Raw genomic sequence first — 16433 nt, 5'->3', positions numbered from 1 at the left:
GAATTGCGATGACGCGTGGTGGCCTATTCGGGTATGCAGTATATCTGTATTTTCCACTCCGTGATGCTGGATTTGCATGTTAATCAGAGCTCATCTGCTGCTGCTGCTGCTGATTCCACTGTGCTGCATCTATATTCCTCTGTGGCTCTGGTTATATCTTGATGCCGTCGACGCGGCTTCTCTCTCTCTCTCTCTCTCTCTCTCTCTCTCTCTTTCTCTCTCTCTCTCTCTATTCCTTCATCTGACTGACTGTGTAACGTTTGTTAAAATAATGAAACGCTGCATACATCGCACGGGAGCTTTGCACGTTGCATCTGCTTAGCTAGCTGTCGAAGTGTGCATGATAACATTCGATATGTTCCTAAAAATGATCCCAACTAATAACATACTTAAATGTAAGATATCGATCAATCAAAACAATCAAAATTAATTTCACTTATACAATTATTTTTATTGTGCCACTTGCAGATTTACTGATAATGGTGCTCGCCATCTAGTGGCGGAGACTTCTAATTTTCAGGTCATTTAAAATGATTTTACTATTTTTAACGTTATAGGCATTATTCATATTGAGCAATCGGGATGCGCTTAAAAACAATATAAGTGACCATACACAAAAAAGTGTGATTTTCAGATCTACATTGTTATTTGGCTGAAATTGACACATTCTACTAAAAAATGAAAACGATCAATATCATCGAAAATTTCACCTCAGAATTTATAAGTATCAATATTTTTGATGGAAATACAATTCTTTGGTATCACCAAACGCTATAGTTACTTGGCACATTACACAAACAATGGACAACATAGGGATTAGTACCTCGTGTTTGCACTGGAATTTACTTCGTTCCATTTCGCCATCTAATCGAGCTTGTCATCGCGCCTTACATAACGAGCGAATATCTATTGCATTTTTTATTCGATCCCAATTTCCACGTTCCGCCGCAGAGGAGCCTTGGTCATTCGTCTTCTTGGGCGTTCGTCGTAATACATATATATCTGTGCGTGTGTGTATGTTAAATCCATCATCGTGTCCCGAGCAGTCAGTAGTATAACACGTGAAAAATGGATGGGCTTGGACGAGAGCTCGGGGGGCTGCGTATATACTGGCATCAAATATGCAAGCGGCAATCAAAAGCTCTGAATGAAGCCACCCCTCGCCGCCAAACGAGAAAACTGTACAAACCGCCGTACGACGACGCGCAAAAGTATGTTAGACAGAGAGAGAAAGAGAACTGGCAGAAGATCGAGGCAGCAGAAGCAGGTCCAGTTGCGCCTGTAAGGAGAGAAAGAGCAAAAGGTAATTTCGAGGTCTCGGAAGCAATTGAAAAACATAAATTCACGAGCGAGCCGCGCCGCTGCAAAGAGAATATATACGGATTTCGCGTAAATCGTAAAGGTGTGAGGGGGGAAAGGAGCGGGAAAAATAGATAAATCGACAAGATAGATGGTATGCGTGCTTGTAGGTTGTTAGAGGGAGCTTTCGTTTTTTTTATCTTCTTTTTCTTCTTTTTTTCTCGTACATTCAAAGAAAGAACGAACGGTACACCCTCTATATGCTAAAGAGAAGGACACAGACATCGCGCTGAAACAAAAAATCGAGAAAGAATAAAATCCCTCTGGGGTCGAGCTTTCAGAAGTGCTGAGCAGCGCGGCACAGCGCAGTACACGCGGCAAAAAGAAACGACGGGGAAAAAAGTCCTCGCGAAAAAAGATTGAGAAAATCAAACGAATGCATCGTGCGTCAGATCTGTTATATATATAGTTTTGTACCTTCTGTATATAAACCACCCCGATAAGACCGCAAATCAGGCGCGAGTTACATAATATAGAGACAATTCGTGCGATATATATATGGATTCAAATCCAATGTTGAGAGTCGTCGCATCAAGATAAACGCAGTAGTAGAGTGTATGGAGGAGAATAGAGAGAATCGCGGCATCCGCCATCAGAAATCGAAAAAGAGATCGAGTGACGGGCTGAGTATTATATGTATCGCGCACGGGAGAAAGTGAATTCCCCGCGTATATATTTACAGGCACAATGCTACTGTTGCGGCTGCTCTTGCTACTACTGCTGCTACTGCGTCTGTCAAAGAAATGCGTTGATTAAAAAAAAGAAAAAAAAAGAGAGAAAGAAAAACGCGACGAATAATGCACTATACAGTTACTGAGGGCGAGGGTGAACTTTGTTGCTGCTGGAACCCTAGGGAACCCGCTGATAGTGGCAGCAGCAGCAGCAGCAGACTGAGAGTATATAGTTGGCAATTCAACCAAGACTGAAATGCACGGGGTTGTCTATATACATATATAATATATATAGATTTAAACTCTGTGCATCACATCCCTCACTGTTAGATTCTAGATTCCTCTTGTTACTCTTGCACTCATCTACTTTAAAATTCCAGGTGATAATACACATCGAATATTTAAAAAAAATATATTCTCGTGATGAAGCTATGCATTTTTATTGCATTTTTTCATTGTTTATGAAGAAACCTCGTTTGATGTTGTATAACATTTCCGTCTAATGAGGAAAAATTATCGTTTAAAATATTTCAAAATACGTGATCATTAATTAGATTGTTTAGTGCGATTTTTTCTTCACAATTATGTAAATATTGAGTGCATTTAAAATTACGTAAAAATAAAAATTTAATTATTTTGAAGTTTTTAACCAGACCTTTAAATTCTATATTACCACTTTGAGCTTCCACCACAAGATGGCGAATACTTTTATCTGTAAATCTGCAAGTGGGGAAGTAAAACATTTATATAAGTCCAAAGTGTGGCTTCAAATATTGTGATTCTTGTGATTTTTATTTTTTGATCGATATACTTTTTCGTCTATCTAAAACTAGCAGTAAAATATTGGGAATTAATAAAATTATATTACTCAGGGTAAATGAACAAATAGTAATTTATTAGGTAGATTACAAATAGATAGAGCGTGTAGGCGAGCACAGAGAGGCAATCGAACGGCAGTACCACGCGAGCATAGGAAGGGATACGCATAACACACACAGCGGTGTGGTGTGCCCCCACTCTTGTATTTAGCCACACAGCCAAAGGCCAAAATCAAAGTTGCAGGTGTTTGTGATACACACACAAATAAAAAGGAATGTCTGCGAGGACAGCAAGCAAAGATTTAATATTTTATTTAAAAATGTATCCCACATTACTGAAAGTTTTAAAGTAGCGTGAAATTTAACGTTCGAAATAATTAGTCAAAGCGAGCTCCCAAAATATCTAAAATTCATCGTGTAACGCTTAGCATAGATCATTCAGAGTAAAAAATAACCAATCTGAAGCTAGTGATTTCCAGAAAATGGAAAAGTACAGTGGAACGTTTTTACTTCTGAATTAGTGCAAAAAGCTCACACAGCGCCGCATGGCAGCACGACTATATGAGCTATTTTTGCTGCGGAACCTGCCGCACGTGCAATATCACTGCGCTGCGACATTATATTGCACGCGCAGCAAAAATGAATTAGAGCGCACACATGTATGCCGAAAAAATAGTCGCGTGACTCGAATTTTACGGACATTTCTTGACTCTCGTAAAATTTCGAGCGCCAGCTTTTTTTCTTTCCTTTCTTTTTGCTGAAATCTCACTTATTATACGACGCAATAAAATTCAGTTCTACTTTTCAAACTGACAAAATATTGAAAGCTCAGGTAGTTTAGTTCGAAATAATACAATTTTGTGAAGTATATACACACTCCGTTTTATGTTGAATCATCGACTTTGCTGCTTGGTGCTCCTTGGAAAGTGACCTTTCTGCCTTTCCCCACCGTCTATCTTATCAAAACAGTTTTCACACTCCGAGAGACGCGCTGCATCTGAATACGTATACACAAGGCCGAGGATCCCTTCTTCGCGCCACGACGACCGTGAAAGCTCGGGCTCACAAAGGCCCCGGCGCACGCGAGCATTATGTAAACAGAGAGCAAAACGCTCACAAAGGCTTGACAATAGCATTGATGATGAGTTCCTTTGGACGCCGAGGCCTCTGTCCCCTCTATACATATATACCTTTGGGTTAACAGATGAGTCGGTCGGTCGTCGCAAAATTCAAGAAAGACTACATAAGAGCCTTCTTGCAGATGACTGTGACGCGGCACTCGTACTACGGCGTCGCGCTGCTGCCCCTTCAACGCGGCGAGGATAGAAGAAAGTCGCCGGGAGAAAGAGGCAAAAAAAAGCTTATACGCGCGCCGGGCAATCGAGAAAAAACAGAGGGAAAGAGAGAGAGAGAGAGGGATCGAGCTGAGAAATTGGAAGAACAGCTAGGAGCTACGCTCGAGAATAATGGCGAAAGAGGGATTCTGTTGAGGTGGGGCGGGGGGAGTAGAAGGTAGGGTAGCAAGAGTGCAGCAGTCGCGTCGCGCCGCCCGTATACACACACACACACAGCGCTACTACATATAACATCTGGTCTCCAGACAGACGTAGAAAAGTGCCAAGTTCGTTACGAGTCCTCGGAGCTTGCGCCGGGTACCTTAATTAGCGCAGTAGTGGCGACGTTCAAATTTCTCGACTGCCTCTTCTCTATATACCCTACTGTTATACGACAATCAAGAAATTCCCTCTCTCTTTTTTTTTTTTCATCGGTCATAAAGTCACTACCACCACCACCTCTATAACAACTGTGCTCGATCGTCATGAGGCAGTTTACTAAATGTTATTTGCTTCCTCTCAGAGGAAGCTTCGTGATAGGTTGGAAAGTGAGTTGCGTTGGAACTAAGCGCGATAGAAAAATTTTTCTAGCACTTCGTCGCTCCAGCTCGCAGAACATACTTTACTCAAAGTTGTTGTCATGACGTGGGCTTTCCCACGCGTAGAGGCAAAAACAGATTCTAATTTTTTAAATGCTCATGTGGACAAAAACGCAATCAAGGTTAAAATTAGAAACGGTACTAATTATTAGGAACTTGACCTACAGGAAGAAAATGAGCCAGTATAGCTCGCCATAAACGACTGCTTGAGTTCTTGAAAGTGGATTTTCCGTTAAAGCATAATCAGAAAGAATCGCGTTTGCCATGCAAAAGATGCAAGCTATTCTCTCTGCGTTGCGCGATGGAAATTATAAACTGTTGGGAGCTGGCTTTATCGAGCTATATATTGGCCCAAAAACACAACATTCTTTTCACAAGCTTAAACATTTTGTTGACTCCGATTTGATCTTCATGAAAAATTTTTCATGAATTTCATGAATTCCATTAAAATGTATGCACCATTTGTGCAGCAGAACACGGAGATCTCAGTGTCTCAGTGTGTAGTCTCGGTCGAAGTTTTGTGCTGCCTTATGCATATTGGTCTTTATATATTATATTAGTATATGTATACCAGGCCATTTCTATAGAGAGTGAAATGTATGGTGCACACTGAAAGAAGTATACGCTGCTCTATTGAGAAATGACCCGGTCAAACTGTTTATGTTTTATACGCGTAATTTATCGCAAAGCTGCTGCCGTTACTGTTTCTGCGCGAGTTTCAGTGTCATGGTGCCTTTTATACATCGCGTTGTATACATTGAGCTCGACATACAAACGACTCGCGGCGACATGAACGCTATGTGACCGATTGCGCACTCGACTTTGGTTCATTGTCGGATATAGACTTGTATACTGTATACGTATACGTTAATTCTATAGCTATGGACGAGCGCGTTTGGTACGCACACACACACGAGAACGAATCGACGGTTTGGTCGACGTTTCTCGACATTTGAGCTCATAGTGAGAAAAAAAAAGAAAGCCGACCCACGTACAAGAGAGATTGCGAACTCTGTAGATAATTTTGCGTACTCGTATCAAAAGCGAAGCTTTAAGCTCGACATCGTACGGATGACTCTAATTTTGGCTGTTTATACTGGCCCCCTTTACCCCTCGAGGAAATAAATACAGAGTTACATGCTGGTTCATCAATCTTTTTTATTTTCATTTGTAACTTGTCTGTAATAATTGATCTGTTGTTCCGTTTGACCGGTCGAGCGATATGCATTTTTTTCGTTAAAATTTTGCAACGCTTAATATTACCTTTTCCAACCCAAGTGCAAAAATCACATGAATGGTTAATATCTTGCAGCTATTACATTCTTCATTTGATGCAAGAGTTACTTCAGCTTTTATTATTCCGGCCTTCGGTATAAAGAACGAAGCTCCCACTCGCTGCTAATTGCCATTCAAGCGCAACGACTCTTCTCTTCGCAACGGATAATTATTCTCTCGCGAAGCCAGTAGTAATAGGCAGCACACACAGCCAAATCGTGAAAGATAACTTACCTCGCTTAGTTAGTTACAAGCTGCGGCTGCTGTTCGCATGCACACACGGCTCTCTCGCGCGCGCGCTCGCTGTAACTACGTAAACTTTCACTCTTTCTCTCTTCCCCTGCGCGCGTATATTACCGATATATTATCGGATGCGGCCGGAGACTAAATGAAGCGTTTGTGTTCCCCTTTTTTTTCTCCCGTTCGCTTCTGCGCCGGCCAAGAAGCGCTGATTAACGATCGTAAATCTGCGTAATGGCTCTCTTTCGACTGCGTGGCACCGCACGTGGTACGCGCGCGGTCGTGAATTTGCCCGCGGAATAATGGCGCCAATTAAGCAGGCCCAACTCTCTCGCATACTGTCTTTCTCTATCTCTGCTGCTCTTATACACAGGCGGTGCGTTTTAAACTTGTCAGCTCTCTCGCACTATACGTGTATTGTATGTGCGCGTTGTGCCCTCTCTTAAAAAAATCACGTCAAGTCGTTTTTATTCGTCCTCTGATTTTTCCACGAGTACTGCGTGCGACCGGCATGATGATTCGTCGAAATGTTTCGATCGAAAAGATCATATGAATCGTTGTGGTAATGATATTTATGCGGTTCTCTAACGAAATATCGAACTAATAAACAACACAAATTCACTATCCACTATAATTGCATGCATGCATCATCGCGTACACATGCACATTATTTCGTGCAGACGGACAGGTCGAGCATTGGTTAATAAACCGTGGATCCTTAATGTACGTTATGGCAACTGAACGCAAAAAAAATAAATAAAAAAATAGCACGAACCCGCGAGTAATCGAATCTGCCGACGTTGTTACTGCACGCGCTACAGCCCCATGAAGCTCATTGCCGATGAGTCGTTGAATTATTGAGTATGGATCAACTCTCGCGGTCCTGCCGCCGGGTATACATATTTATATATAGAGCAGCGATCCTACCTCGTGCTGGTGGTGGTGGTGGTGGCGCGCTCCATATAACACCCTACATTATACACGAAGAAAAGCTTGTAACCCGAGAGAGCGACTCGAGCATTAATTTTTCAATCCCTCCCGCTTGTGTATAATGCGGCCGCCAGACGATCTTTCGTTAAAATTCATAAATTACGGAATTAGTTACGCTGTATATCGCGAGCCGATTTTTTTCCTTCTTCTAAAGCTCGCACGGCGGCGGCGTACATTTGTATAGAGACTTTCATCCGTGCGGCGCTCTGATTTACATGTAAAAAAGTTTGCGTTATCGGTTTTTGGCATGAACGATGCGCAGTTTCCGCTGCAAGCTCGAGGTTCTGTCTCTCTCTCTACCTAATGTTTTGTTTGCACGACAAAAGCTCGATGCGTCGCGCCAAAATGAGCTTTTTACATTTTACTTTTCGTACATAATCGCGCGGAGCTTTGTGCTTGCAAAAATATAAAATAGCCCCGGAGATAAGAGCGGCATTGATTAATTTAAATGCGCGCGGGGCTCAAGGAGGAGGAAATGATAATGAAAAAAGGGAAAGAATGAAACGCGTCATAAAAATGTCATTGCTCTAATGAAAGTAGATGAAACGCGCGCGTGCGGCGAGGAGCCGCATGTCTGTAATATACGTATAAGAGAGAGCCTATACAACGAGACTTGCGGATTGAGAAAGGGCAGAATACATAGATATATAAAATACAAGGAGAGAGAAGCTTGGCCGGCTACTTACATAATTTAAACGTCGAGAGGGGATGATGATGGCTGCTGCTGCCGCGTCCCTTAACTGATGAAGTCGTTGTGTGTGTTCTCGACTCTTCTCGTCTCTCTCTTTCTCTTTCTCCTTTACCCTTCCATTGTGTGTGTATACGAGTTGTCTTCCTAACGAGGCTGCACATAGCGACCGAGACTCACGATATAGGTATACGTTCACGCGGCTTTACACTGCTTTGCTCATGCCATAGTTACACAAGCGGACAGGCACACATGCGCGTCAAAGATACATACTGGACATAATTAAAACATGCCCACACATAAAACAAAGCTCGAATGAAATGAAACTTTTTCGCTAAGGCTCGTATGATGAAACAGAAAAACATTCTCGTATGAGATCTTGGCTTTTTTCACGTGTACGCTTTACATATATGTAGTTGCGTTGCTCTGATTGAGCCTTTTTGGAGACTTTAATTAAAAAACTTGACGAGCAACAATTAGTTGGTGGCTCATTTTTCAAATTTAATTCGTAAAATAATAAAACTCTACAGTGAAACAAAGGGTTCTCTGGTAGAAATGCTCAACATTAATAATAGCCTAATGACTAAAAAATGACTATTTGAAATGTTTCTAAAAATTTAGACCGGTTTTTAACCTCTGCAAATACGATTGTACACTACTTTGAATCTCCACCGCTAGATGGCGAATACCTTTATCTCAAAATCTGCAAGTGGCAAACTGAAAATATTTGTATAAGTTACAAGTAACGTATAGTATTTATTAAGACTGTGTGTATTAACATATTGTATGTAGTATTTATTAACATGTTGTGCATTTTATACCACAACTTACTTTTACTTACTTTTTTTTTGAGATTTTTTTTGTCGCAATATTATCATGTAAAAATCAAATGAAGTTTAACAAATAAAATAATTCGTTGCATTTTGTTTACAGGTCAGGCTGTCGATGCCTGATGGCGCGAGCTGGCACTGGACAGCGCTGGAGGAATCCTGCTCCAGAGTAAGTGTCTAATTTAATAAAATACACACATCTTGAATCGATTTAAAAATCAATTACGCACAACACTTGAAATTCAGCGTAGATCTTTTCGAACAATATCTTAAATCTCTAGCTCTTTGTATAAAATGAAATACGAAATTTCAGCGCTAAAATCTTATCGTCCAGTGTGTTCATGCTCAAAAAGCTGTACTCGCTCTCACCGCAACTCGGTTCGAATACAATTTTTTTTTACTCTCGAAACCACGACTAAAGCTCCAAGTGGAAATTTCGCACGAAGAAAGGCATATATATACAAGGTTTTATCGACACGCAAAAATGAGCACGCGCGAGAATCTCGAGACAGATATCTGCTTTTCTCGTCCGTATTATAAGCGGAATATACAGAGCGCGTGAAAAGAGGCGAAGAAGAGAGAGACTATAGATATATATGTGTCGGCTGCACTCTGTGCAGCGCCTGCCGCGCGAAAGCGCATCCCTCCAGAGATATAGATTCACTTGACTCGCGCGCGCACGTTCATTTTCTTTACCTTTTCTCTCTCTCTCTCTCTTTCGCAATGCATTTCATCTTATTCTCTCTATACACGGCAGGTCTTTCGGGCTTGCAAAATCTCGCCTAGCGCGCGGCGCACTACACTCGCTCTCAAAGAATTCGCTCGTGCACACGCGAGAAACAGAGAGAGAGAGCAAGAGAAAAAGTACGAAAGAGAGAGATCCGAACTAGTCGAGCTAGAAAGAGAAAGAGGAGAGGAAGATGCCGGGATCTCTCTGTCTGCAGAGCATTAGATATATATGTATGTCTATACACTCGAGTCGCAAAATTCGGAGGAGCCGAGGCAGCTGCAAGCTCGCGTGTGCACGTCTGCGGCTTTACGTCCGCCGCTGCTCTCTGTCTCCCTCTGTGAGGTCGTGCAGCAGCAGCAGCAGCAGCAGCAGCATCGTACATGTACGTAGTTCAAATGCTTCGGAGATACGGCGGTGTCGGCGGCGTCTGCTTTCTGGGGTGTACGTATACTCGGGGTTGCTGTGTAGAGATATATATGATATATAGAACCATACGACAAGGCCGAGCAGGATTAACGTCGTTCAAAAGACGCATCGATATATAACGGTGACACGGGGCGCGACGTCGACGATCAAAGCATAGCTTTATATTCCGTCCTGCAGCAGCGGCTCCTTGCTTTGACCCGCGCACTCATCTTCACTATATCACTCGACTAGTAGCTGCTGCTCAACTTGCGCCCACCGAGACTAATGAATTATTTAAAATTTCACAAGTACGCCGAGCTTTTAGTGCTTCGTCTATATGTATGCGCGATGTGCGGTATATCGGAGAAACACCTCTCTCTCTCTCTGCTGCAGCTTTCTTTGTGCGCCGCACACATATTACATACAATATTCATACGTTTGTACTGCAAGAATAATGCCAAAGTCATTATTAACACAATAGCTCTCTGGATTCTGCTGCTGCGAGTCTCTTTCTTCTCTCTTTGCTCGTGTTTAATTTAATTTTCCAATTGCGGAGTGGATATGTATATCGGGCCCCCGCGACTCGCTTACGCGCAGTGTGCTATGTTGTATGTATCATCATATAAGCGCACGAGCATAAATATGAATGCTACACGCGCATAGTTCGGGGATATAATTAGCCGGCGCTGGAAAAGCCTGCGGGTTATAGAATTAATTTCACTCGCGTGCCTTAATGTATGTTTTATTATATAAAGCCCAAGTCGCGAATTAATGCATCGAATACATCTTTAATCGCGTTGCGAGAGTTGCGATGTAATAATTAATCGACCAACTTGCATAATTATTACAACTAAGAGACGTTCTTTTACTACGGTTAAAAACTAGTTATTATAATTATGCGCGAGGGGAAAAAACTTGTCAAGGTTTTGGGTAATCACTAGGAAATGTCGGGCTATTAAACGGCCAGACAAAACAACCATCAATATTTCCCCTTTATCTCCCTTTCTCTCTTTCTCTGTCTCTATGTAGGCTTGTGTATATATATAATGCATACGTGTATTTGATCAAAGACTGCTGCAAGACTCGCATGCTAAAAGGGTTTTAAAGACCACCACCGACGAAGCAGAGCTGCCAGCCAGTCAGCCAGCCAGCCGGAGGCGATGTGTATAGTTATACACGTGCAGCTGAGCTCGTATCGTGTATGTATGTATGAAGCAACAGCCTTACGATACTTCAAGCTGCGTTTCAAGGCCTCAGACGTAACGTCAACATTTTTCCTCTCGGTCGCCGTGTTTTAGTGCACAGCCCAATGTTCATCTCTGTGCGCATAAGCCTCAATTGTAACCGAATATTTTTCACGTTTGGTTTCGAACCATGAATTACGCACCATGTGCCGCGATGATAACCAGTGATGTTCAGCAAGGTGAAACGAACTTTCTAAAGATCACCGCGGAATCAAATATTTGTGTGACAGTACGATAAGAGCTACGAAAAATAGTAAATCGCGTGCAAGGCGAGAGAAAACGAGATTGCTAACGCGCGTACCCTGCTTATCCTTATATTTCACGGACTTTGGTAAACACTCGTCGATAAGCTCGTGTGTGTACCACGATGTAGAACGACGTATCACCAAACCGGAGACACGCACGCCTATGTGTGTGTATACTATACTCGTTAAACCGACGACAAAGTCAAGCCGATATAACGGGAATTATGACGATCTCCATGGGGTGACAAAGCCGTATACATGCGCGTATAGCACTGGCGTCGCTTGGAATTACCTAAAAAACAACTTTCGACACGTACACACATTTCTCTGTATTATAAGGAAACGCCGACCATTACATACACCAACGAGTCTCTGTATGTCTGTAATATAGGTGTACGCTTGGTCGGTGTCGAGAGTCTGCACCGTTGCTGTTGCTGCTGCTGCTGCTACACGTAATTGCAGACCAACGTTTCACCCTCGGGGCGGCTTTGATAATATGGCGTGTGAGCTTCGCCGTAATGTATAAGATATCTGCGTGCGGCGCGCGACGACGTATACGAGCTCTCGGCCATAAGGGTAATATAGTTTATATAGCCTAGCCCTGCGCCTGCATGGCTCGAGCGAAAGAGAGAAAATCCGCAAACGTACGCGAGCCATGCGATATGTAACACGCGAATGTGCTGCTGCTTCACACTGTAATACACTGCGCAGTGCAGCGCGAGCCCTTTGACTTCCTAGAATTCATAAATGAAGTAAAAGTACTATACGCTGGCTGTGCCGTGCACATACGTACGTGCTATACACTGCAGTTTCTTTTATACACATCGATGGAGCTTGCGCGCAAGCTCCATCGCGAGTACGTCCTTTTTCCTCGCGCAGTTTCGCGGCCTTTTATTCTCTATACCACCGGCGATTCGCGTGAGTACCGTGTATTTATATCCATCAATCGAGGCGCGATCGAGCTGCTTTGTACAGTGCCACTTCACGCAGCCGTCCGAGCGCGCGAAAGCAATATTAATCGCGAAAACGCGAGGCAAGCACGCGCATTCTTATGTATATGGGAATGGTCATTAGAGAGGATTGGTTAAATCCATTACGTGCTCGTGTACAGAGAGAGGGAGAGTCGCGTCGGTAGGAATAATGAATGGTAGCTTACGACGCGACGAAACGCACACAAACACACACACACACCAAGAATACTATATTTAATCTTTTGTACGCTTCGTTCCGGGCTTGCGGTGTTACGTACGTGTGTCTGGTTAAGTCGACTCGATGGATAAGGACGTGTGCGCGCGAGGCGCACGTGCACGAGCACTTAAAACCCGAGAGAACGAGAGTCGAGCGCGCATTAGGAATGGATATTTTGCGTGCGTGAAATTAGTATTGTAAAAAAGCTGAGTGAAGTTCGGGTGGTAAAATTTTCATCGGGGTAAATGAACCTTATCGACCAGAGTGACTCTGAGTATTTTACGAAAAATAAGTTTGCAACTTTTGTATTTTGATTGCGACATATGAGAACACTGTAAACACGATGATTTTATACGTGATTTTTACAACTATTATTACTTTACTACTTGCAGATTTATTGGCAAAATTACTCGCCATCTAGTGGCAGAAGCTGGTTCCAATTGTGATTCAATTGTCATACATTGTTGATACAATTAATACAAAAACTAATGAATTATAACATTGTAATGCTGATATATTCGTGAGATGTTTATGTATAAAAACAGATTTTTTCCTGGCAATCATAAACAAAGCGTACAAAGAAAAAACCACCGAGTGTTAATTACTTTTCTCATTTTCGTGACTCTTGTGTGCGTGCGATCGCGTGTGCAGCTCGCAGAATTGCGAGATCTAATCAATAATACGAGCGCGAGAAAGGCACGCGCCATCGTATTATAGAACTCGCACATTACGTAACTCGCGCGCATACTAATCACCATCCACGAGCGCTGACAATTGCGAATGCAGAAATTACTCGTAACGAGGGGATTATCGTTTTATGAGCTTTTTTTGTAAGAATGATAGTTTTATGTTCACCGCGTTACCTCGACTTTAAAGATAGCAAAGAACAAATGATGCGTTATCAAGATGAAAATGTATCGATTTAAACCTAGTCAAATATATTTACATTGTACAAATGTCATATTGCACTCCGCAGCAGGACCTATTCATTCGACAGGCCCGCACGCAGCGCACATTATATTCCCCCTCTTTCGGGCGGACGAACTCGTCACGCATCGAGTATCAAACGCAGAGAGACACACGCACGCAAAACCGCGATAAAGAGCCTCTGTATAGTCGAGCACGCACGGGCCAGTACGTACACTGTATAAGGGCTGCGCGCGTGTACATAAAAGCTTTGGGCGGCTGAGCTGCTGCCACGCGCACATTTAATCATTATTTGCGCGTCGAGCGATCGCAAGTAGATCGAGCTTCTCTCTCTCTCTCTCTTTTTCCCCTACATATATATAGTATATAGTATATTCGCCGGAAAAAGATACCACTACTTCTTTGGGGCCTCTCGAACGTGATATAGACTCGTGTGGACAATTGTCACGAGCGTGGCAGTAGTCGAGGACGATAAGCGAGCGAGAGAGTGAGACACGTGCCGCCGCCGTCATCCCCGCGCACACTCGTCTCCGCCATCATCCCTCTCGATTTGCGACGTCGTCGTCGTCGTCGTCGTCGTTGTCCCGCGCGCGTGACGCTAATGCGATCATAGTGATCGTCGTCGTCGTCGGTCGAGTGAGGAGCCGCACCTCCCCCTTATGCTATATAAACCCAACCCGAGGGGCAACTCTCTCTCTCTCTTTCTCTCTCGCACACAACGTGACCGCACGAACTTTTGCGATCTGTGCTGTGTTGCGGCCGATAGAAAAAGTCCTCTCCCGCGTCTGTCTATTATATAGCAGAGAGTGTGGGCTTAACGATGCTTGTCACAGCGAAAGAGATTCTTAACATCTGCGCTCGACAGCTTTTTCCTAGCTCGCCTCTCTTTCTCTGTGTGAGCACGCCCGCAACCGAAATATATCGAGATATTCGTACGAATTTATATCAATTCTGACCAGACGCATCATATAATCAATATGAAAGCGGTTGATTTTCAATTTTTTTTTCCTATCGCATAAAGTAAATTTTAGCATTTACATTGCCAGGCACATGGAACTCGACTAATTCCTAATTAGACTAATTGCTCGAATACCAATGCTTATATAAGTACGTAACGCGTGGTTGTCTCACAGCGAACGCGCACATTCAGCACATTTCTGTGTACGGTTCTCTAGACTCGAACCGTCTGCGACACTTGGCGACATTCGCGCGATCTTCGACGAAAGCTCGCTAATCGAAATTATCGAATGTAACTGCTTTATGTGTGTGCTCGCGTGTGTGTGTGTGTATTGGTAAGGTACGAAAGCGCATATTTTGCAACTTCCAATGTACGGTAGACGAGGTTCGAATTTTCCATATAGTACTCGGCGTACTCGCGTATACCGAGAAGGAGAGAGAAAACCATCGTCGACGGCCGTGTGTGTATATAACGAATGAACTCCAGATATTCCCCGTGGAAGAGAGCTCCATTAATCCATACGCGAGTTTACTTTAACGATTGCCGGCTGCCGGCACTGCTGTTGCACTTATACAGTCCGGGAAGAGATGAAAATCGCGCGTAGACGACGACCTATATTTTAGCTCGAGTTTGATTTCGACGAGCGGCGCGCCTGTACTTCATCTTGTTTACCGTTCAATCATCGCGCGGCGGAGAGAGAGAGAAAAAGAGACGCTGAAGTGCAGAAGAGAAAAATGAAATTAAAATTTCGCATGAGAAAAGTTCAAGCCTCGATCGTTCGAATTATATTTATCGAGTGGTATGAATTTGAGCGTTTAAACATAGGATAGAGTCGTAATTCATTTCTCGTTTCCCAATTAAACGAGGAGAGACTCGTTCATCGTTGACCTGAACTGAAACTTGTATATAACCTTCAGAAAAAGTTTTCTCATTATTCACACGCGTTTTTGGCCGCGTCCGTGCAGATAACGACAAATGTTCGTGCAGAAATTTTATTTCATAGGTTCGCTACATAGTAAATTACACGCGTGCACTTGTACACGAACGTACCATAACATACGCCATATTTTGTACATTACACAACGTTCAAGGGAGGGCTAGGGAACCACAACCAAAAGGAAAGACACAGAGAGAAACAGGAAGAAGAGAAGAGTAGACAGAGAGAGAGAGAAGGGAAGAAGAGGAAATTATACTCGAAAATCAAATTGTCTGCGGGGTTTCCTAGGCGGCGGCGGCATTGCTCAGTTATTGGAAAGGCCATAGAAGTCACTGGCATTTTTCGACAGAGGAAAATATTTTTCTCTGGGCAACTCTATGCTGCTTAGCTGCTGCTGCTGACAGCGACAAAAGTTACAGACTTCAAGATACGCGTCTTCATTCGCAAAAGATAATATGAGAAATTTCATTTACATAATCCTTATATTTTTTTTCGGCGTTTCAGTTATACTTTGAAGGGTGGAATCCCGCGCTTTTTTTAGAGATGACAACGTTGTTTATTTTAATGAAAAAAATAGATTCAACATTTTCCCACTGACAACCATAAAACCTACCATTAACCAGGAAATCGTTGTCATTTGATTAAAAAATTGAAAATACAGATTGATATTGGCATCCTTCAGTCTCGAACTTAAACAAGTTACAAAAATTGAATTCCAGAACATAAATATTATTGAAGAGCGAGATCGTGGAAAATCGATGTAAATTCGCTCTACGGCGCACGGTGTACTCGGGGCAAATTTCCCTTCGTTAACGGTGCTGCGCGTCCAATTATATGACGAATGCATTTGACTGCGTAATATGACGTGCCTAAGCTGCGGTATATATGTGCCACTATATTCGTCGATAAGGGTTGGAAAAGACACGAGAGATAGGAGAGGAGACAGACAGAGTCGCTTTCCTGAAGTGAAAATTGGCCTGAGGGAAATCGGCATC

General features: G+C 42.9%; 1 protein-coding gene across 1 annotated transcript in view; it reads left to right on the top strand.

Moving 5' to 3' along the window:
• Positions 1 to 16433, top strand: part of LOC106656257 — a 156934-nt gene that overhangs the window by 52668 nt on the left and 87833 nt on the right. Inside the window, exon 3 of the mRNA XM_014377095.2 lies at positions 8908 to 8973. Within this exon, the coding sequence (XP_014232581.1) occupies positions 8927 to 8973 (47 nt within the window). The 5' untranslated portion in view covers positions 8908 to 8926. The remainder of the gene's footprint in view (positions 1 to 8907; positions 8974 to 16433) is intronic.

Source organism: Trichogramma pretiosum, unplaced genomic scaffold (genome assembly GCF_000599845.2).
Source record: "Trichogramma pretiosum strain Unisexual culture from Peru unplaced genomic scaffold, Tpre_2.0 scaffold40, whole genome shotgun sequence".
Lineage (NCBI taxonomy): Eukaryota > Metazoa > Arthropoda > Insecta > Hymenoptera > Trichogrammatidae > Trichogramma > Trichogramma pretiosum.
Note: the sequence above shows the minus strand (reverse complement) of the source record. Positions and strands in the feature narration are given on the sequence as shown.